Source organism: Alligator mississippiensis, chromosome 9 (genome assembly GCF_030867095.1).
Source record: "Alligator mississippiensis isolate rAllMis1 chromosome 9, rAllMis1, whole genome shotgun sequence".
Taxonomy (NCBI): domain Eukaryota; kingdom Metazoa; phylum Chordata; order Crocodylia; family Alligatoridae; genus Alligator; species Alligator mississippiensis.
The window spans coordinates 57,366,306-57,390,784 of NC_081832.1; the positions used below are offsets into that span (position 1 = coordinate 57,366,306).

General features: G+C 39.5%; 1 protein-coding gene across 2 annotated transcripts in view; it reads right to left on the minus strand.

Annotated features, from left to right (window-relative positions):
• Nucleotides 1-17,884: 17,884 nt before the first annotated feature.
• Nucleotides 17,885-24,479, minus strand: part of GABRG2 (gamma-aminobutyric acid type A receptor subunit gamma2) — a 121,170-nt gene continuing 114,575 nt past the window's right edge. The window contains exons 8-10 of one of the 2 annotated variants that reach the window (XM_006274647.4): nt 23,136-23,341; nt 21,402-21,425; nt 17,885-19,894 (exon numbers count right to left, since the gene is read on the minus strand). In XM_006274647.4, coding sequence (XP_006274709.2) covers nt 19,619-19,894; nt 21,402-21,425; nt 23,136-23,341 — 506 coding nt within the window. In that variant the 3' untranslated portion in view covers nt 17,885-19,618. The remainder of the gene's footprint in view (nt 19,895-21,401; nt 21,426-23,135; nt 23,342-24,479) is intronic. The other variant, XM_019478345.2, reaches the window with a different exon arrangement.

A 24,479-nucleotide genomic window follows, 5' to 3' on the forward strand; every position in this document is an offset into this window, starting at 1 on the left:
GGGCTTGCAGGATGGTTTGGTGGACCGGGGGAGGGGCATGACTGGTCTCTGGGGAGGGTGTCCATGGGGTCGGGCTTGAAGTAGCTTGGTTCCAGGGAAGGGGTAGGAAAACCCTGGGGCTGAGACTAGTAGCTGGACTTTCCCAGCCACAGGGCTGTTCTGGGAACTGTATAAAAGTTAAGTTGGATCAGTCTTGCCAGACCCGAGCTAAGTTAGACTACCTTGGAGCTACAGTTAACTTAGATCAGGTTGGCCCTTTTTAGACCAATCTAACTGTCCTGAACTCTGTACTGTTTCCACCTAGATTCACCTAAATAGTGTAAGATCTTCCTCTGGGTGAACTAAGTTAGATCCATTTTTAACACAGTCTAACCTCTCCCTAACCTCCACAAATGTCTGTACTCAGCCAAAGTTAAGCAACTTTCAGAGGCCAGCATTTTCTGATATAAAGTTGAATAACCATAAAAAAATAATAATACTTCTTTCCTTAGATTGCTACTTATTACTCTTTATAGACATCATTGCACAAGCTCTCAATAGTCTATATGTGTCAAAATACTAGTTATTGTCTTGTTTGTATTTGTATATAGAGCAGGTAACATATGGAGATAGCTGTCACTGCTCCACCAAATAGCCATCAGTGTAACTGCCTCTATTCCAACTTAATAAGAAAAATACATCAGTAGTAACAAATGCAGATAAGTCTCCATATCCATTCAATTGTTTGTCTCTCTGCAACTTCTATCAAAGGTGTCACCTAGTATTACTGAAAAGGTATATTTTGTGATGTGCACTGAGAATAGGACTAACATCACCTATTCATTTTCACATACTGTGATAAACCACCAAAAAGATCTAACTGCTCTGAGAGCTCTGCTGTGAATATGACTGCTGTGAATATGCACCAGTGACCCAGAGGCATATGGCTCTGTATCTCATTATTCTTACCTCAGCCATGGAAATTGGATATTAGTTATGTCACCTAAGATCCTAATATATTTTTATTCATAAATTGGTTCTACCTGTATCTTCTGTCTCTAGGAAAACCTTACCATTGAGATCATAGACATTAACCAATGCTGCTTTTTTTAATATCACTTTAAATAGGTCTAGGGACTTGTTCCCATTGGGCACATCTACATGAGTCGTTTACTGTGGAATTGCCTAATTAATTCTGCAGTAAAGTCTCAGAGTCTATGTATATGGACCTGTTAGGCTGAAGTGAACTCATAAATGCTGCATTAAGTTAGCAGTTGTAAGCACAAGTACTATCCTGTGGTCCTGCAGAGGCATTATTTAGTGCATGGCAACACAAGTGTAGGTACCCTAGCCAGCCCCAGACTGGCAGCCTGACTCCCCAGGCCTCCTGCCAACCAAGGCTGCTCCAGTCCAGCTCAACATGCTGTAGTCCTGAGCACATGTATAAACACAGTACCCAGGAGCAATAAAATCCAACACAAACTGTACTGGAGTTTATTCAGCCAAATTATGGGCGTAGGTGTACCTATTGAATAGTATTTTACTCTGTAAATACTCCTAATGTAATTAGTAGGAAAATGAATATTGAGACAGGGTATCAGGCTTCATTAGCTGCTCATTTGTTCAATAGCATTTGTAGGAAAATACTAACTTCTTCAATAGGGTGGAATGTTGCTCATATATTTTTAATTTTACTGGAAATCATCCATGCTTCCATAATGGATGGCATTTTTTTTCTGCCCCCTTCAAATACCAGTTCTTTTTTGACCATTTTCATGTGTTTTTTTCCTACCCAGAAAATCTTTCCATGTCTTCTCTTTTCTTTCTCTGAGCAGTTTATTGTCTGTCAAAGTCTGATCCTGACACTTTTCTTTGCTTTGTTTTTTGTGCACAAAGAGCAAAACATACTTTTAGTTTAAAAGACTTTCATTTTGGACGAGAGAAAGCTGAAATACAAAGTGAGAACAAATCTCCATGAGAGGGAGGGAGGGAGGGAGGGAGGGAGGGAGGGAGAGAGGGAGAGAGGTGAGTATCTGTAAACTCTGTAGAATAAAATTTTTTGTAAAATCCTTCATCCCTAATCCTTTTACAGCCTTGTCACAAGATGACAGACAGGTAGAGAAACTTTTCATTTTAGGGTGTAGGAAGGATGGATTTGTGGGCAAGGAAGTTGATTTGGACACAGAAAATCCCAGAAGATTCAATTCCTTTCTTTGGCATAGTCCTCCCTTTCTACATATCCCTGGGCTCACCACAGCCATTCTCTGAACTTCAGTTCCCCATCTTGGAAATGGGGAGAATAATGCTCTTCTCTAAGTAGTTTTTGTAATCTGAGAAATGTTTTCTCTTGAGAGTTGTGTCCACAATTATAAGTATCTGTCTGGCAGCGTTCAAATATTAGAACACATTTGTTATCATGATATAATAATATCCCCAATTTAGGCAAGAAGCTGAGCATGCAACATTCGTGGAATATGATAAGTATATGCTTAAAGTTGGAAAAACAAAACATACAAATGTTTGTTACAATGTTACATTTAATACTATTAAATGTGCATGGCAAAATGTAAGCATTTAACAGATTTTACCACAAGTTAGACATGGAGATGATGAAGAAAGCTAAGATTGGTTTACTTTTCCATAAGCTATCCTCAAACTTTAAACAAAAATCAATTTTTTTTTTAATGTTCAGTGAACATGAACTGCTTTTGTAAAGATAATTTCAATGCAGTCTGCAATGTCTTTCAACAATACTGTTAAAAAATTCACATCAGAACTTGTTATTTGTGCCTCAAATGCACCCTGACACTTTATTTTAATAATGTTCATGTTTTTGTTTGATGGCTTGATATTGCCTGTGTTCTTTGTGCTTTTCAAGGTAGGTAAATTATCATGAAACTGATTACCTTTCCAGTAAAGGGTGATAATGTTAGTTTCACACTGACAAAAACATGTTTTGGGGTTATTTTTTTCTTGGCACCAAAACCCAGTTTTGCTCTTCTCTTTGAACTATTTCAATATTCCAAATCCAATCCTACTCTCATTATAGTCAGTTGAAGCTTTTCTGCTGTCTTCAAAGGAATAGGATCAGGTACTTTTAATCTGGATAGAATTCTCTCAGATGTGGAAGACCAGCACAAGCCCTCTCTGTACCAGATGTACCACAAGGTAAAGGAACTGCCTAGTAGGCACTAGGGACATCTGTATCAAATGTCATGGCCTCAAACTTCCATACAAGGAATATGGCAATGCTGGAATTTTTACTCAGTTTATGGTGTCAATTAACTGAATGAAGATTGAATGAGTGCTTCTGACTCTATTAGAGATTAAGTTAATTTCAAAGGAGAAGACTGGGGATTTATTTTCAACATCTGAATCCAGGTTTTGTATTTCTCCTGTACGTGTTGCTTTTAGGTTTGGGCCAAGTCGGAAACCAGTCACTTGGCAGAGATTTCCTTTATAGATTTCATAGATGTTAGGGCTGGAAAGGACCTTGGGAGATCATCGAGTCCAGCCCACTGCCCCAGGGGAAGGAAGTCAGCTGGGGTATAGGATCCCAGCAAGATAGACATCCAAGTGTCTCTTGAAGGCATTCAAAGTAGGTGCTTGAACCACCCCCAGCAGCCATCTATTCCAAACCTTGGGGGCTCAGACAGAAAAGAAGTTTTTCCTTACGTCCAGCCTGAAACGGTCATGGAGGAGTCTGTGACCGTTCAGCCTTGTCATCCCTTCAGGCACTCTGGTGAACAGATGTTCCTCCAGATCCTGGTAAGCACCCCTGATAAACGTATAGGTGGCCACCAGATCACCCCTGAGACTACGTTTTTCCAGGCTGAAGAGTCCCATCGCTCTCAGCCTCTCTTTTTAAGGTCTGTTTTCCTGACCTCTGATCATGTGTGTGGCTCTTCTCTGGACTCTATCAAGCTTATCCACATTATTGTTGAATTGTGGAGCCCAAAACTGGACACAGTACTCCAGCTGCGGCCTCACCAAGGCCAAGTACAAGGGGAGAATGACGTCCTGGGATTTGCTTGAGAAGCATCTGTGGATGCAAGCCAGCGTTTTGCTTGCTTTACTAGCAGCAGCATCACACTGAAGGCTCATGTTCATCTCGCGGTCAATCATGACCCCCAAGTCCCTTTTGTCCACAGTGCTAGCTAACATAACAAAGCCAAGCCTATAAGCATGCTGCAGGTTTTTCCTTCCAAGGTAGAGAACCTTGCATTTTTCAGTGTTAAACACTATCAGGTTCTCATCCGCCCATTTCCTGAGCCTCTCAAGGTCTGCCTGGATCTCCCTCCTGTCCTCAGGTGTGGATGCTTTACCCCAGAGTTTGGTGTCATCGGTGAATTTGGCCAGTCTACTTCTGATACCAGTGTCCACATTATTAATGGTATTTACAAAGTCTTTTCTGGGATATATGGTATCACTTGCTACAGCAAATACTGTCTTAATGTTTACATGGAAAAGAAAAGCAACCTCTATAGTATTATTTGTCTTGGAAATTATTATTTGTCTTGGAAAGGGTTAAAAGCCCACAGGTATTGGAGGGAGGAAGTTGGTGAAAGGCTGAATGAATGGCCACTGTATGTGCTCCCACTTCACTCTAATGAAAAACAATGCCTGATAGGAAGAAATTACCATCAAGGTGTACTTTAGCTTATCTATCTTTCCTATTCACACCCTTATGGAACCTGATTTGGGAGACCAGCAGCCATCAGGAAAACTAATCAATATAGATCCTTCATAAATAGTGCTTTCTGGACAACTGGAAACTAGTTTTTATATAAATATATATAAAATAAATATATATATGGATTTCCTGAGATACACAGATTTCAAGAGATCAAGCTCTCTGAGATGCTGACCCCCAGAATTGTCACCCTCTCCTGAAATCAACTGAAAACAATTAGTGATGATCTAAAATCATTAATATAGAATGTAAGTACTATTACACTAAATTCAGTTCTATAGCAGCTTTATTATCACAGTGGGAACATCCTAACTGTAAAATCTTGCATTAGCCTTCACCACTTTTTTTCTTGGGCTTCTACTCTCTCACGTCATAATGGAAATCAGCATTAGAAGTCTGTTATCCCCAATGCCACATGTGGGTTGGAATAAAAATAGAGATCACCCTGCCAATATATGGTGTCAGCTACACATTAGTTACACTATAATTAAAGTAATAAACAATAATCACTAAATTGCAGTTTGTCAGACATAACGTAAAAGGAGGATGGCAGCCATAGATTCCAAGGGCAAAAGGAAAGTGCAATGTATCTTTATGCCTAGTTCTCCAACCTACACTAGTACTAGAATCACTAGAGACAACTACGACTACTGACATCTAAAGGTGACATTCCATATGTTTCCTTCCTTAATAGCAGCCAACAGCTTCGTAGCCAGTTTGAACATGCCTCACTTGCTCCCGGGATGTATGAATGCAGTGTAATATTTCACAAGGAACATTTATATGATGTTTATGAATCTCATAAAATGGAACTCTTGCTTGAATATCAATATTTATAGCAACATATATACTTCAACAAAAATAAAACTTAAAATTTCATTGTAAGACAGTCAGTGCAAGTAGTATTTTTTTTATTTGTTGAACAGTAGAATGGGCATTTTAAGAGGATGAAATAGACACATGTACAAACCAATATTAATAACATTTAATATTTACATAAAGTAGATTAGTTGCAACATAGCAATGGGCTTCAAATGTATCAGACTAACCATTAAATTGACCATTTGGGGGGTTTTCCTTCCTATCAAGATTAATGGCATGAAAGGAATCTAGTCACCTATGGTGTCTCATATTTGACGTTACTTCCAAATTTCTAATGGAAGAAACATCTACATGGAGATATAAAACCTTGTTTAAATAGGAATTATCTAGCATGGAAATAACCCACCCAAACAGGTAGCAGCATGACAGATACCAGAACCAATCCAACCTCATAGTTACCACAAGAACAGCATCTAAGAACTAAGACTGGGAAAGAGGTTGGTATTTTATGAGGTATGTAGGATCAACAGTGCTTGGATTCAGTTAATTTTGACCTGTTTGTTTAAATATAAATATGTGTTTAAGATTAGAGGGGGAATGAGTAGGTTCATAAACCTGAAATAGTTTCCTAACTCTAAAAAGAAAAAAAAGAAAAGAAAAAAGAGATCTGATGCTCCATTACTTAACATACACTTTAAGACTGCACTCTCAAAAACAGTCTTCCTTCTTTCTTCTTTCCTCCTCCTTTCTTCTGTTCTAGTTGCCCTTTCTTGTTGTATACATAATTAGTTTTGTTTTGTTTTTTCCTCAGAGATACTGGGATAGCATAATAAAGAGGAACAGTCTCTTTTTGTATTTGATGTGTTTAAAAATGCTTCATTGTTTCAGTGTTAATTATGGGATATCTTTAGAAAACTGGCACCTACTGTATGTGTATAACACAATTTATTATTTATGAATTCTGACTGACTGTTTTTTTCCCATTATAAATTGAATGGCTTTCAAATGGCTAGCAGTATGTTCCCATCTACATATGGATTAAGTACTTCTATAAATGTTAATGAGCTTTTTGTGGAAATAATGGAAGAACTGGTTCAGTCCATTTTTGTTTTTCAAAGTGTTCAGGGAACACAAATATTTGCTGGACAATATAATTGTGGCAAGCCATTGAGTGGAACTGTGATCAACAATTAGCATGTGACATTGCACTTTCACTAGAAAATGATGTAGGAAACTTCTGTTCTTTTAAGGTGAATGACTGGGTTAGTTAATAGCAGTAGTAGGTGACCTAAGTACATGAAGACTTGAGGAAAGCCAAATAAAGAGCAAGTCTTTATGTATTTCTTAAATAACAATATGATTTCTGGTGTACTTTAGCATTATTCCTGTTAAGGATTTCTCTAATTAAATGGCTAGTAAAATCCCCCATGAGTTTCAGTCCACTAAGAACTGAATATTTCCTTTCTGTAGAGATACTTAGCATTTATAGGATTAGACCCCTATTTACCCTAATGATCATAAGATTTGGTTTTGCATATATTTACATAATCAGACTCCTGTATTAGTTGCTTAATTGTTACAACTGGATTATTGTTATTCACTTTTTTTTTAACAGATAAAGAAATGGAAGGAGAGAAGTTAAGTGATTTTTTCTGAGTCAGAAATTACTTATTACCAGGTAATTCCTCCCATGTGTTCCATGTAGAAACCAGCATTGACTAATAATCCATAAATGGAAAAAAGAAAATCATAAATCACTGTGGTTTTTCGTAATTAACTCAAATGGTTTTCTTTAGCTCTAGAGAGCTTTGATGCCATGGTCTTTATATTATACCTTCTTTGCTTGGATTACTATCTTGTTCTGTTCAGGTACCTATACCACACCTATAGCTTTCCACTGTTTGGACACTTGTCAGCTTGTTCCTGTAGTACCTAAGAATGGTAATGAAATTTTCATAAGCATTTGTGTAAGATTTTACTCACTGTGCTGTCAGTTAAAATGACTAAATAAAACAATGCTTGTAAAACTACTTGCAAGAATGTCATTTATTGTTATCAGCAGTACAAACTTGGGATGGGGAAGAATTTCTTCAATCCTATTATTGGATTATATTTTGAGTTTGTGTTTATTTTCTACACAGGATTCAGTAAGTATGTTTTATGTTTGCTTCACTCTAGCATAATTCAGGGCCTACAACTACACAGGAGTGTGCTTTAAAAATCTGTAGAATTTGAAAGGAGGAAAAAAGTATTGTCGTTTTCTTGTTTACTTAGTAATTATTTAGTTTATATTGTTATGTATTCCAATTCAGAAGCAGCTGAGGAGCTGATGTTTCTTCAGCATCCCAAAGGGATGTCAGATTCCCTAACCCCAAGTGGGTTGAAACCTTGGCTAACCTGCGAAGATGGAATCAATTCAGACTCAAGCTTTTTGAATGTTTGTCCCTAGCCTAAAAGACATTGTAATAGCTAATCCACTAGCTCTAAAATTCATATTTTGCTTTTTAAAACCAATCTAATTTTAGATCCAGTGGATAAAACTAGCGCTATTTTTCTTAAAATAGAATTATAGAAATCTTGATAATGCTGCAAAACTAATGATGTGTAGGAGAGAACAAGTGTAACTACAAGAAACACCAGGAGCTGACTACCAGTTGGTCAATTTGTTGTGGCTGAAAAACTGCTAGGTTTATGAAAATGTTGGGAGACGAGGAAAGAACTGAAATTAGAACAATGAAAATACAATTCCCACAAGAAATCTCAGCAGATTTGGGAAAGTAGATTTCAAAGTATTGATTTAATTTGAATCTAGAGAGCACTGATATAAGTTACACTGGAAGATGGTAAGTTAAATGAAATTTGGACAGATTTCTGAGATAATTAAAAATGGGAAAAGTTAGTTGGATTTCCTAAATTCTTACCTTTCTAGGCATCCCTCTCAGGGTTTTTTTGTAAAAAAGAGAAGCAATGAAAATTATATCTAAGGGAGCTTATGAGGCTTCCTTTCAATAAGGTGCCAGCTTGTGTTCTGTCTGTTATAAACCTTCTATTTCAAGATTTATTTTGCATTTAAAGGAGTCCAGTTATACTATATCCTGTTAATGAATTAGTTTATAATTAAGAAAAAAATAAATTGCAATTTTTATGGACATATCTGCAATTTGTAATCATGCCAGGTGGATGAATGATCCTATGTGTGTCCATCACATTAATTTGATAAATTAAGAATAAATGAATGAATATTTTCCTTCATAGATAAGGGAAGGTTATTTGTTTCTAAAGTTCTCTCTTACTACACATAGTAAAAAGATTGTATCTGTAGCTCATCTTACAGTTCTAACCTGCGCATTTCAAAAGAACAACGGAATGGTGGTAGAATAAGATTAGGTCTCATCAAATATAAATTTCATTATGCTAGCAACAAAAAGCATGTGCTTGGTGGGAATATCAATATTTTTAATCTGCTTTGATACTGCTTGAAGTATAGCTATAATAATTTTACTCCTCTTTTTCTCATCTAATTTTGATAAAGGATATGAATTTAATGTAAGCTGAAATGAAAAATTCTTATCCAGTCTTATCACCCTCGGATTTTTTTTGTAAAAGAGTCAATCTTATTTACCATACTTTTCTTGAAGAAAATCATGCTCTTCTCTGAATTATTCAAAAGTGTGTGTTAAGTGGTCAGCAAAGCTATAGTGTATTGTTTGTGCCTTGGTACTCCAGGCTACTTAAAACACATGAAATTTCTTATATATCAATAGCCACATTTTTCATTGTACACTGGAAAGCACCTGAATAAAAAATAAAAAAAAAAGTTAAATAGCACAGTAATAGGTCAGCAAAGGATCCAGATCTTTTCACATGCAGGTTTCTCTGTAAATGGTGAAGGTAATTTGCCTTTGAATTTTCAGGGAAGAAGATTAGGTCTATAGTGGATATAATAATATCTATGTACTTAATCATCATTTTTAAAATGGTTTGAAATCTTGGATGAAAGACAGGACATACATTTTAAAACCTCACTATTTATCTTGGGTTGGATTTAGATTTAATTTCCTATGTTTCCTTTATTCTTGTAGATTCTGCCCTCCGCTGTAGATTCTTTAGCAGATACCTTATAAAATCAATTATTTATCATATATGGCACCACTACCCATTCTGTTGCATAGGCCTATAATTTGTTGTTCTGCACTAAGCACTCTTCCTAGACCTACATATTCAGACCATTTATAACTAGCCAATTGCTCATCAAGAATGATGGGGGGAGCAGGCAGGGATGGAGCACTATGCCCCCACCATCCAGGCCCACTCCCCACTTCCCTCCTTGTGCTTGAGGTCTGGACCCACTCCTCACCTCCCCACCACAGTGACAGGGAGAAGGGAGGACTGGGCCCAGGCCCGATGGAGGCCCAGACCAGGCCCAAAGTGGGGAGAAGCCAGGCCACCATAGCAGGGGTGTGGGGAGAGCAGCGGGCCTGGGCCAACCTGGTGACAGTGAGGGGACAGGAGGAACGGGGCAGGGACTGATGCCGAGGAGGGGGGGATGAGTGGGCCTGGGCCTGGGCCTGGACCCGAGTGGAGGAAGGAGACCCACACCTCCCCTCCCCTCACTGCTGCTATGTTGAGCTGGGCCCACTGCTCCCCCCACACGGCTGCAGCAGGCCAGCTTCTGCACCCCTCCTCAAGACCAAACCTCCCCCACACCCCCTGCATTAGACTCATTCCCAGGCCCACTCCTCCCCTCCCCCCACCACCACTGCATCGGCCAGGGCCTGCTTCTCCCCACCCCCCACTGTGGTGGGCCCGCTTCTTCCCCCACCCCCCATGCTGGGCCCACTCCTCTCCCATCTCCCTATGCTGGGCCCAGGCCCACTTCCCCCCTTCCACTTGGGGTCCAGGACCACTCCCCCATTATGCACCATGAAAGCAGGGGGAGGGCAAGAGCATGCACAGGCCCACTCCTCCCTTCCCTGATGCTGTGGCCGGCCCAGGCCCGCTACCCACCCATGCTGGAGCTGGGGCTACTCCCCGCTGCCACTTGGGGTCTGGGCCCACTTCACCCCATGGTGCTGCTGGCCCCAAGGTGAAGGGTGGAGGAAGTGAAGACAGCTCCTTCCCCACTATGTCGGGCCCACTCCTCCCCTCACCACTGCTGCATTGGCCCTGCAGGTGGTGACAATGGAAGTGGGGAGGGGAAGGTCAAGACCGGTGCTAGTGGCTTTGCCTCCCCACTACTTCCCAACCCCTCTGCCATGCCCCCATGCCTCTGCCGCTGTCACCTCCAAGGAGCAGGTGGGGGGCAAGGCTAGCTCTAGTGTCCTGTCTCCCCCCTGCTCCATCATCACTACCTGCAGGGAGCAGGGCAGGGGGGGCGAGGCCATTCCATCCACTCTGTTGCCATCACCTCCAGGGAGCAGGGTGCTGCACTGGCCTCGCCCCCACCCCCACTCCGTCCCCTGTGTCCCCATCATCATGGTGGTGGGCTCCCACCTATCTGAATGCTTCTTTGTGCTCTAATTGGCAGTTTATCAGCCAATCAGAGCATGAATAAAGTGTTATGGACAGACATACAGAATGAACTTAGGCTTTTATATTATTAAAGCAATGCTTTTTCTTACATGCAACATCTAAAAACTGTTTTACTCCATATGTACAAAGCCTGGATCCTCATTTAAGTCCTTATTGTTTCCCATCTTGAATACAACAAATTCCCTTTTTCTGTCCTTGAGAGATCTCGCTTCTCTCAGTCTATTCCAAATGTTGTTGTTACAGTCATCTTATCTTCCTGATTTGAACATATCAGCACTTTCTTTGATCTTTACACTGACTACCATACCCATAAGAACATAAGAACTGCCATTTACTATGTCAGACCATAAGTTCATCTTGCCCAGCAGCATGTCCCATAATGGGAGAGAATGGATGCTGAAAAGCAGAGTGGACTGGGTGTGATGAGGGTATTTTTTTTTCCCACTGTTGCTCTCACTTGCAGGCTCTAGCCTTTAAGGTCTAGGAAGTTCTAATTCGGAGGCTATATCCCTAACTCCCATGCTCAAGAGCTACTGATGCCCCTTTCCCCCAAGAATTTATCTAATCCCTTTTTTAATCTAGCTAAAATGTCAGCTTTCACAACATCTGGTAACAATGAATACCGCACTTTAATTACATGCAGTGTGAAAAATATTTTTTTTTGTTAAACTTTCTACCTACTACTTTCATTTTGTGACCCCTAATTCTTGTATTGTGAGAGAGTAAATAATCAATCACTATTTATTTTTACCATTTAGTATTTTTCAAACCTTTATCATGTCCCCGCTCAACTATCTCTTTTCTAAACTGAAAAGGCCTACCCCCTTTAGTTTCCCCACATAAGGAAGTTCTTCCATATCACTCATTAGTCATCCTGTTGCACATCTCTGTACCTTCGATTGAGGTATGGGGACTAGAATTGGACACAGTATTCAAGGTGTTGACACACCATGGATTTATCAAGGGGCATAAGGATATTTTCTGTTTTGTTTATAATACTCTTCTTAATTGCTAATTTACCCCTTCATCTTCTTCATTAAATACAGGTAATTTTGGTTATTTTTGAGGTGCCGAATGACTGTCCCACTAGCTTGATGTGATCACTTATCACAATATTGATTTCAGCCTTTGCACAAACCATTACCTAGTTTTTATTGCTTATAAGTCAATTTCTCCAATAATTATTTCCATACTCACACCCACTTTTTGCATTGAAAAAGCACATATTTATCTTTTGTGAATATTTACCTTAAATTCCTAAACAGAAAACCAAAATATGGAATTTGGGGTTGAAAAAATATTTATCAGGGAATTTTAACACTCAAAACTCTTTATCCTATCAGAAGCACATATATTTAAATTGTAGATAAAAATTAATTGCACAGAGTACAGGCAGTGATTGAATAAATAAACAATTTAAGGTAGGTTTTGAAAGATAAGTATTTGATAGGGCTGTGTGAAGCTTTGATCCCTGATTCAATACAGCAGACATTTGGCCCTATTCAGTGGCTGAATCTCTGAATCTGAATTAAATCAGAATATCCTTTAATCTCTCTTAATTGAATCAGAACCCTCCAAATTGATTCAGAGAGATTCAGAAAGATGTGGCGATTTGGACTTAGAGACAGCTTTAAATGTTTTTTCTACATACCTCTAGGTAGCAGGCAGCTTGTGAGTGCTGTGATGCTGGGGCAGATGAAGTGTCCCACAGAAGCATGGGGGGCTCCCCAGCACACTGGGCAGCAGACCCAGAATTGGACCAGAAGCACTTCTGGTCCACTTCTGGGTCTGCCTGGGACCGCACTGCAGGCCTCCCTGCACACACCCCCAGCTCAGAGATTGGTGCCTCCTGGGTTGCAGGGCCACCTGGGATCCCCCTGAGGCTGATTGCCAAGCTGGGGGAGCATGGAGGGGCCCTCCTGCATGCTTGCTGGCAAACCCAGAAGTGGACCAGATTCCAGTCCACTTCTGGGTTCACTGCCGAGCATGTGGAGGCCCCCCTGCACTCCTGTGGGATGCTCCATGTGCCCCAGTGTCGCAGCGATCACAAGCCACTGCCAGCCCTTCTGACCCCTCCCGCTCCCCCAGCCCCAGCTCCCGGTACTTTAAGAAAAGCCCTGGTACTCACCAGGTGCTGCCAGGTGGGGGGTGATCCCTGGTGCTCCCCACTTCCCCATGCTGCATGGTGGACTCTGCACAAGCCCCCTCAACCCCGCTCCCCCAGCTGCCCTGCCTGCCAGGGCTCTGGTCCTTTAAGAAAAAAAAAAAGCTGAGAAAAGCCCTGGGACTCACTGCTCCTGGTGCAGCCTCAGGGCTTTGTGGGGCTCATGCAGAGCCCCCATGTGATGGGGGGCAGTGGGGATCACCCCCTTCCAACAGGAGCGATGAGTCCCAGGGTTTCTTCAGGTTTTTTTTTCCTTAAAGGGCTGGAGTTGGCCCATGCAGGTCATCCATGAGGGGGCTGGGAGAATGCGGGGGGGGGGGAGAGGGCTCGTGCAGATCCCCCCACGCGGCATGGGGCAGTGGGGATCACTCCCTGCCTGGCAGCAGCTGCTGAGATGGGGCTTATTTTCTCCCATGTCCTGGGAGCTGGGGCGGGCAGGGCAGCCATTGCTGGGCTGGGAGAGGGGCAGGGGATGGGCCTAGCCTGGCTGATTCAGAGATTCAGCTGAATCAAATCAGGACAGTGATTCGAATCACCGAATCCAATCACTGTCCCCGAATCAGCCTAATTTGAATCTGAAGTGAATATTAGCCGCTTTGCAAAGGCCTAGTAATGAGTTCTTAAAACTAGTTTCAGGTGTTAATATGTGGACAATCCAGGAGTTAATGCTCCAGGAGCCACTCAAAATTACCATGTAACAAGGCCTTATGAGATTCAACAGAATTTCCTGTCATGATTGAACTTTAATGAACCCTTGTAGCTTCCCAGTTTAGGGCTACTCTATAAGCTAGAGCTTGGTGCAATTTGGACATCCCTAGAAGCTTGCTGTGTAGGGTGTGCTAGATTTCTTTGACTGTTCACATGAACAGTAACTCTGCTAAGTCATCTCAGTGCTGTGTGTTGCAGCCTTGTCCTTCACTCCTCCTGTCTTTCAGAATGTTTTCCAATGGAACTTGTAGTGCGGTCCTTGGGCTTATAGAATCATAGAAAGTTAGGGTTGGACAGGAGCTCAGGAGGTCAGCTAGTCCAACCCCTCAAAGCAGGACCATCATCAACTAAATCATCCCAGCTAGGGTTTGTCAAGGCCAGGCCTTAAAAACCTCCAATCACCTTTCTACGTAACCTGTTCCAGTGCTTCACCACCCTCTTAGTGAGAAAGTTTATCCTAATATCCAACCTATACCTCCCTTGGGACAATGTGAGGCCATTGCTCCTTGTTCTGTTATCCATCACCACTGAGAACAGTCTAGTGCTATCTTCTTTGAAACCACCCTTCAGGTAGCTAAGGGCTACTATCAAATCCCCTCTAAGTCTTCTCTTCTGCAGACTAAATAAACCCAGTTCCCTCAGCCTCTTCTCATAAATCATCTGCCCCAGCTCCCTCATCACAGTCCCTACACCAGTGCCATACTGAACAAACATAACTAGGGCTTTTAGTACCATTTTATGCCAGTTTGATCCTTTTATGAGACATAAATAGCTCAGAGAGGAGAGATTTTTACCCAAAGACTGGAGGGAAGATTACTGTGAATGAAAAGAAAATGAGCTGCCTGTATGAAATCAGAGATGCAGGGTGGAATAGTGAACCCAAAGACATATAAAAAAAATCAGTTCAAAATTATCATTAATAGTGAGGAAGAAGAGGTTTTGCCATGAGCTATTTGACACAAGGGAGGTATAATCCAGAAGTTCATGGGAGAGAATGTTCTCATTTAGAGCACAGGTACTGAATGAAATAGACTTTTCTCAATCTTTTTGGTGCTGAAGTGATTTTTGGCATATTAAGTCTGACCTCCATATCTATACAGTGGAGGCAAGACTAATGCTTCTTTTTTTCTGTTTCAGACTGTAAGCTAGATGTGGGGTAAAGTCTCTTATTCTGCATACATAGTACCTGTTACAATAGGTTCTAGTTTCAAGTGGAGAATCTGAGCACCAGAATGAAAACATAAATAAAGATTTCAGCAAAATTATTTATTGACTTTATTTATTGATGTACTTATGTGATTTTATATGCTGCCTTTGCCAGCAAAGGCTCAGGGAGGCTTACAGCAAGGGAAACAGAACAGCTTTAAAGGACAATAAGAAACGATAAAATAACAAAATAAAGCACAGACCCAATAAATAACATCTAGGCCTCACTTTAATGGCTAAATCCCTGCCCAAGCAGAAAGGTCTTGTAGTGCTTCTTCAAGAAGTCCAGGCTCACGCTCTTGCTGGCCTCAAGGGGAGGGGAATTTCAGAGCTGAGGGGAAACTTCTGAGAATGAACTCCCACATGCTTTTGCCAAGTGAACTTGGTATACTGATGGTATTTGCAGGAGGTTGCTCTTGGCTGACCAGAGGGATTGTGATGGGGCACAGGAAAGAAGGCAGTCCTTTAGGTATGTGGGTCCCAGACCACTTAGGGCTTTATAGGTCAAAACTAATGATTTGAATTGATCCTGGAAAGCCAGAACTTGTGAAGATGCTAGAGGACCGGAGTGATGTACTTCTGGTGATCCACCCCTGTCAGAAGGTGGGCCACCATGTTCTGCACCAGCTGCAACCTCCTCATGGTTTTCAAGGGTTTGGGTGGCTTCATATGGAGCACATTACAGTGGTCTAGCCTTCAGGTTCTGAAGGTATGGATCATAATCTGAAATGAAGGGTCACAGCCTTCTCACCAGATGAAGTTTGTAAAGGGGCTTTTTCAAGCCACTGTTGCCACCTGAAGATCCAGGTTCAACAGAGGATCCAGGAGCCCTATGAGGCTGTGACCCTGAGTGACAAGGGGAGGCTGAATCCTATCAGTGATAGGTGTCTCAGCACTTTGTGTCCCCCAAGACATGTGGTCTGCCTTTGCAAAACTTTCAATTAAATATTTCTTAGGCAAGTCCTAATGCAGCAGCAACAGCAGCCTGTACCACATAGAGCTTGAATTTATTTTAGCAAGCCAACAGTGAAAGCTCTTCACTGGAATAGAGCAGGCCATCCTTTACTGCAGCATATCTCTGTTGAGAGCAGAAAAAACTGACACTGAGTCCACTAAAATGTCATTTTGCTTGCTACTTCATGTTTGCTTTGATGACAGCATAACTTTACAATGTGAAGGTTACCTTTGATTCTGTCTTGAATAGCCAGTAAAGTCTCTGTTCAATAGAAAACTTCTATTCCTGCTCAGTCAGCACTGAATTCTGCTTTACTTGCTTATGGTGAGTCTCACCTTAATCTGTGAAGAGTCCTATAGAAACAATCAGACTTCTGTTACATCCAGGAGTGCAGAACATGTGTAAGTTACTATTCAGCCCCAGTATGGCTAGTACAGCCCTGGATGTTGGACAATGTTTGATGAGAGGGTTCTTTTCTTCTATTCCTCTAATTATGCCAAGTGAGAATAAGATGCAGATCTCATCATTCAGGTGTAGTCTCATAATTCAGGCAATGTTCATGACATCCCAGAGGATTTTCTCAGTTTGTATCACTTGATTCAGAGGACTAATTGCATTACTGAGAGAGGAATGTTAGCTTCTAAAATAATGGGTACTGTCCACTGATGGAAGAAAGATGCCAGTTTCTCCTCTGCCCAGATGTGTTCTCAGAGTTCCGAGCAGGTGTAAAATGCAGAAGGCAAAAAGAATCTGGAGGTCAACTGAGCTTGAAAGAAAAAAAAAACCTCAGACAAATGACAATCTTGTCAGTAATGTCAACCTATTAAGCTTCACAAAATCAAAGGTCTGCTTCTGGGCTGAGTTCCATAGTGAATCATATGAATTCTATTTAATGACACAAAGATCCAAGATAAGCCTCTGATAAACCATCTTAACCCTTCTTGCTAAGCGGAGAAGGCTGAAAAGAGAATGGATGTGATAACTGGTATCGTCAAGAGCGCGCGCGCGCGCACACACACACACACACACACACACACAGAATCTTGTAATTCAGTATGAACTGTCAGGTAACCTGTCTGGACCAAGAAAGCCCCAGATATGAAATATTCTTAAAGGAAAATTTACAAAAGAGAAGTGGTACCTATTGGGAAACAGATACAGTATTTCAGGTAGAGAAGTAAAAGTTGATACTCTTCTCTCTTCTCTTCTCACTTCCTCCACCCCCAACCCCAGGACAATACATCTACTCCAAGAATGAAATTTGGTACAACAAGTCTTAAAGGGTTTTTTCACATGTAAGTGGGTGACTTGTCTTATGTTGAAGTCAAATGGTAGAAGTGTTTAGAGGATTGGTGCCTAAATCATTATTATATGGTACAAGGCCATTGGTGCTCAGCCTCCCAGATTTGGCCCATGGAGCTGTATCATCTAGCTTGTGGGTCTCCACCCCAGGTCCAAAAAGTTGGCAGTTAGGGAAGTAGTGTTAATTATTAATTGCTACTCTCTTACTGCCAAACAGAATTAGGGAGAGCCCTGTGGGCCAGATGATGTGACCCTGTGAGCTAGATCACCGGTCCATGATAAGGCAGACACATGAGGTCACTCTGCAGCTGGATCCTGGATCGCACCTGTCTACTGACCTTACTCACAAAATCTAGCCTGCAGACCAGTGCTGTGTTGTTTACCCAGCCTGTGGAGCCAGAAGATTGAGCACCAGTGCTTTAGGTGCTCAATCAAAACTTAAGCATTTTAGAAAAGCAGACAGTATTTCTGCACGTGTTCCACAAGCTATTTTAGTAAACTAAACACAAGGATACTGTAGAGCTGAGTGCAGCAATTTTATTGAAAAAGTCCACTTGTGTGTGCAATTCCTTTATTAAAAGGTTTCAAATACATTGGACAAGGAGCCATTGATGATCAAGATTTAATTATACCTTTTTATACATATTTTATTTCCAAAACTATACAAACATTGGAAAACTTTCCTTGTTCCTCCATATTTCCCAGGATTCTGTAGTGACAACATACATATATATCTCCCACTACAAACCACAAACCTACTTCCTTTGAGTTGACATTTTACATCTTTGACAATAAAAAAATGTCAGTAATATTTACATGTGCTTAAGGTTGCATAATTGAGCATCATACAGGTTCTGAAAACCAGTTGCTAAATGAGTTTCAAGAGTCACCCAAATGGGTTGAATGGTTTTAAATGCACATACACTACACATATGTGATTTATTAGCAAAGACTCTCCATTCCCTTTTATGATTTCAAGGTTATCTATAAGTTGTATGCTAGACATGGTATGGGTCAGTATTTTAATAAAGGTACTCACAGAGTGAAAAGCAGCACTGACAATGACTATTGATGATCAGAAACATGAGTGGTGAATTGAATATGTGTATATGACACAAATTAGGAAGTTCCAAATGAACCTGAAGTTTGCCAGAAAAAAGAAATGTTTACTTGTTACAGATATGTTTCCCATCCTTCTGGCTAATTTAAATGGATTGTGTATTCCTTACATTACCTTGAAAAGTTCAATCTTAATGTGGGAAAGAATCACTGAAAACGAAGGTAGTGAGAGTCTACAGCAGATCTTGCAATGTTGAAGAATGTTGAATAATTGGAAATTCAGCTGAGACAAATTATCACTGAAAAGTAAAGAATAAAACAGCAGCAAATACATAGAGCTAATTTTGCTTTGTAACCTAAGGGTTATATTGGCCATATAAATTGTTCTGTCTACATGTTGTTTGTTTGTCTCTTTAAGGCTTCTCTAATATCTTACGTGAAAGCGTTGTCTGCTTGAATCCTCCATGCATGAGAGAGAGGGGCAATTCTGCAAGGGAAAAAAAAATCCACATTTTTGATTATAATAGCATAGCCAGAAACACAAAATAAAAGACAATACTTTATGGTACCTTTGCTGCATTTATTTTGGCTCAAAAAAGATGCATGCACTAGACTTTAAGTACTACAAGGTACTGAAATATTTACAACATTGTACATGTGCTCTTAAAGGGAGGGGAGAGGGAAAAGTCTGTTTTTATTAGTGTGGGAGGGGAAGTTACTTTTCTAATCTAGTAACACTTATTTGAAGTGAGAGATGACTCTTCCAAAAAGAAAAGCAGAGGACAATGTTATAGCATATTTATAGCCAATGCTTACAAACTGTACAGTACTTTACCTTGGAATTCTAGCTTTGATCACTTATGATTGAAGTGACAATATCTCACCATTAATGACAGTCACCATATTTTCACTGTCTTGATACTGCTCCATTTCAGCTGGTAGAGCTGCATATTAGCTGTTTATAGTTCCTTATTTCAAATCACTTAAACATACGCAACAGTGATGTTTAAATCACAATAACTGTATGGTAGTTTTGGACAAACAGTATGATATAGTTGATATTTATTGGGTTTATGGCACTATAGAATTCAGACCACTATAAAGTGTATCAGAAATACTTTAAGTGGACTTAAAAAGGAAACCATCTCTCTAAGAAATTTAGTGAGTAAGGCTTGTATCACCTATTTCTATTCTGATTTTAAAGGTAAAGGTAGGATACCCAGTACACCAGGTTAAACAAGCAGAAGGCAGTTGGAAAGAATATACGGGCATAAGAGTCCATTTTGGCAATGCGGATATGTATTCTTCCGTGTCGCCATGCCCCTGTTCGGCAATCCTCAAAACAGCAGAAAAAACTGGCACAGTCCTTGCCATCAAGACACTCATACCCATACTCTTCATCCCTTTCTTGGAGGTGTGTAGCATTGTTCATTTGAATAGTTGCTGATCTTGGTCGGATATCAATTGTAGGTGCCTGTGGTAAAGGATTGGCAATATATGGGAGGGGGAAGAGGAATACAGCATTACAATCTTCATAAGAAAACTTTCTAAACAGTAATGTTCAACTTGTACAAATTATGGTTTTAGTTTAGGCTAAATTCCTAAAGAATTAGGAGTTCTAATAATTTTAAATCTTTAAAAATACAGATTGCAAATATTGTAATTGCAAATATATTGCAAGTATATATACTTAAATTTTATAGATAAACAATGCAGATTATTATTACGGATTAATACCTATGGAAACATAGATGTCAAATTTAATTCCAAATAAGCTAAATAAATTCAGAGCCAATAAGCTAAACATTTGAGGTTAAAGGAGACATTCAGAAATGCAACTAAATGGCATTCTGAAATCTTCCTTTTAGTAGCTGATTGATAGAGGATGGTGATTTTTGGTGTTGCACATGAAAGGAATTAAGATAACTGGAAATGCAGGATTTTCTTAAACACAGTTGTTTTACATGCTAATGAATAGGCAAATGTATATAATTTGCAGAAAAAAGCAACTGGGTCTTCTGAACAGAGAATGCTAGAGGTTCTCTGTAATACTCTCTACTAGTTTGCATTTATTAATACATGCAGCTCAGCATATACTACTGTTCACCATCTAGAAGCCTCAACATGTCCAACACTGTCAACAGTAGGTGGACATGTATTTCTGCAATGCGTTGAGCTAATTAAGCATTTAAAGCTATTTTGAGCACTTGGTGAACATCGACAGGCATGGCATAATGCAAACTACAAAAGTACTCACTGATACCTTGCCATTTTTTAAGACAAAATATAATTACAGCATTTTTATTTCCACAAAATATGTAAATGTTATTAGCTTTACATTTAAACATTCTTTCCCTCCCCCCAGAACTAAATCTCTGCATTTCTGAATGGATATTAGATTTAGGTGCAGTATACAGCTAGCTATATTCACTAATTTGAATAACAAGAGTGTGTGGATCCAATGATAGCATTAGAAAATGTATGCATTTTAAACCCTTTCAAAACTCTGACAATAAGCATGACAAATCATTGGAGTTAATTATGACAGAATTTTGCTCAACGCTAGAACAGAATTAAATTTATTATTTTAAACTAGATTACAAATCTAAAGAAGGCATCAGAGTTGAGTTCTAAAAGGGTGTATCGCAGGGTTTTGGTGTAGCTGGTGGTATTGGATCCCATGGGCAACTGAGCAAGAGAGCAACACAGATGCCTTGAACAAGTTAAACTCTCTTAACTCATGCGATCCAACAATGTTGGTAACTGTTGAACTTAATATAAGTTCAAAACCATAGTGAGTCAGTGTTTGGGCTGCTGAATCAACTCTACAAAATTATTTAGAAATCTGTAGCCATTCTACTAATTACAGAGGGCACCTTGAGTAGAATGTTATGATGTCTAATTAAAAAAAGTCATTTAAGCTCTAATAGTTAAATTCAGCAGTTGCATGCAGTGAATTTCCATTCCAAAAAACTTTATACCTTGAAGGAAAACATCCGAAGAAGCTTTCATTTTGTAGACAGAAAAGAGAATCAGAATTTTTTAAATTCAAAAAAGAAAGAAAGAAAAGGGAGAAAGAGACAAAAATAATATAATATAAAGATACTTTTCTAAAACATAGTAAGTCAAAAAGAACTGAAAACATAGAAAGGTAAAGGCAGGAAGGCTATTAAATAAGGGTCTACTGACATAGGACAAGAAAATTTCTGTCTTAGCAACTTGTAATTAAAGGTGGATCAAAGGTGCACAACACAGAACATCATTTCAATTTTCATAGTCTGAAGGAATTAAAAACTGTCATTTAAACTGGTATATTTGGATACATGTTTTAGGCCAATATCTTGGCTATTGTAAATTCTCTCTTCAACACTCCACCCCATAGCTTTTTGTTTCTTAAGATCAGCCCATTGTTATTTCTGTCTCACGTACTCTACTCAACAGACCTAAATAACCCAGTCAGGGCACAGTGCTAATATGGCTAAATTGTTTTCTCTACCGAAGATAACTCATTTCTACACTTATTCTCTTGTGCTGTGCATTGTAAGCTAAAGAGAAAGCTGTCAAAATGCCCAAAGTTTTTAGTGCAGTAAGTGCTATTGCCTTTATTTCATTTCCTAAGTTGCATTTGAAAATCTACCCATGCAGAAGTAGATCATTTGTGCAGTCTGCAGTGCGCAAGTGCGTGTGTATATGTTCACGAAATAGAATCTGGTAGATTTTTATTTCTTTTCTTTTTTGTTACTATCGCCACCTACTCATAGGTTTTGTTGTCATAGGAGGAGGAGAAGTTGATCCTTTTTGAAAGGTCAAGGAACAAGTCTGGCTGGAACAAAATATTCTGCAAATGCAGAGACAACAAGGGGATTTTTAGTATTGTGTATTATGGCTGTAGAAAGGTCTGTTATTGTGTACTTGTTCCTCCCATACCAGAAAGCATTAATGAAATCACTTTCTAAAGAAAAGAAAATAGAAAAAGAAAGTAGGAGAGAGAGAGGCTACAAGGCAAAAATAAAATAAAGAAGCAATGAAAAGGAAAGAGAGAGAGACAAGGGGAATTTGCAAGAAATACAATTTCACAGATTGAAAATAGAATAAAAATAACAACCCAAGAGATCTGAATCCTTGACTTTTGATTCTTCACTCCCCAGTAAGTAAGGGTACTTAAAGACAAAATAAAATCAAATAAATCTATATGAAAAGCTAAGGGAAACATTTGTATTGTGATCATGAACTTTTAAAAATATGGGGTGGGGGGATGGTGAGAACAATACAAACCCAATATTAGACTATCCATTTTTTAAAGTATGCAATAAAAAGCTCATAATTTCTGTAGCACAAGCAGGAACCTACTGTGTGTACATTGGCAGAAAGCATCACCCAAGAAAGGACAGGGATATTGATGATTCTCATAAGAGTGATTCTATGTACTGTACTTTGAAATCAGGATGTTGATTATAGCTGTAACTCAAAAATACTTTGGCTAGATGGATCCTGCCAGTAAGAAATGTCTTTCTGGGCATCAGGACAGTTATAAATATATCATCTATACATTCCCAAAGATTGAATGAGTTTGCATTCTTATTTACCTCTTATTTCCACTTTACATCTATAGCATAATCTAATAAAAGGATTAACATATAGTGAGCTTTAACTATTATCTCAAAACATATAATTCAGATTTATGCATATCTATTTAATGGTAAAACAATACATACTGGGTTTTTCTTCTTTTTATCTTTATCCTTGCTTGGTTTTCTGTTGCTGACAAAGTAGTGCAAGGTCCCATATTCCACCAGTGCAGAAAAAACAAAAATAAAGCACACTGACACAAAAAGATCCATTGCTGTCACGTAAGAGACCTTGGGAAGAGATTTACGAGCAATAGTACTGAGGGTGGTCATTGTCAGGACAGTTGTAATACCTGGTGAAAAGGAGACAGAATTGAACAAAAATATCACTATTTTAGGTGACAAAGTAAATCTGTCACTTGTCTCATGCTCACTAGTTTTGAAGGATACCCTGAAGTGCTGACATAGTGACAGTGTTGAAAAGCAGCATCATGAGCATGGAGAGGCTTGTGTACTCAGTGAGAGCCTCCAGGGAAAAACAGAAAATACAAATTACAACGCATGGTTTCCTGTAAAAGAGACTTAGGCTATAACCCCTACATGAACACTGCGGGGCAGCGGGCAGGAGGACAGACACACACATATACGCGCACACAACTTGTCGAGAGTTCCCCCAGACTTAGAAAAATAAAATGTCCTCAGAAACTCTAACCATTTTTAGTTCTGAACTTAAACCCAATCAAGTTTCTTTGTTGCTGGGGTATATTTTCTTCGTTTTTAGATTCTGGGCAGCAATGTAAGTGCCAGTCCCAAAATGTCCTAAGAAAAGTGACATTACAAGGAGTAGAAATGCCTGAAATCTCACAAGAGAACATAAGAAGAAGAACATCAAATCGAATTGAAGATTAGGAGAAAATGTAGAGTCATGGCATATGTAATTGTCAGTTGAGATTTTGGTCATGACTCTGAAACTAATATCCTTAAGTCTGAATAAAACAGAGCCAGAACTTAATTCTTAATGTCACCTGTAATATCTTTGTTGATCTCTTTAATGTCAACAAAAAGCCAATACTTCTATTTAATGTTTCATTTAAATCTGATGTTTATTAAAATGAGGGACTAAGGCTGTAAACAAATGGCACATATATCCCAGGATTAAGCCATTTTATCCCAAGACAAAGTGCAATTATACAGACATCCATGTTCTTTGTCCCAGGATAAATCCTAAAAAGTTTCCCAGGAAAGAGGTAGTAACATTTCATCTAAGGCTATTACAAAACACATCTGTACAGTTACTCTGAGATTTCATTACTGAATCAATGGCAGAAAAGTGGCACTACTTTCAGCTGCTCACAAAACCCTGATTATGAAGGTGACATGTACGTATCAATCCAGGGATATATTTGTTGCAAGACAAACACTGGCATAAATTATCCAGGGACAAAAGCAATGTCTCTTCCTAATTTAAGAGCCCAGTTCAAAATGTATGGA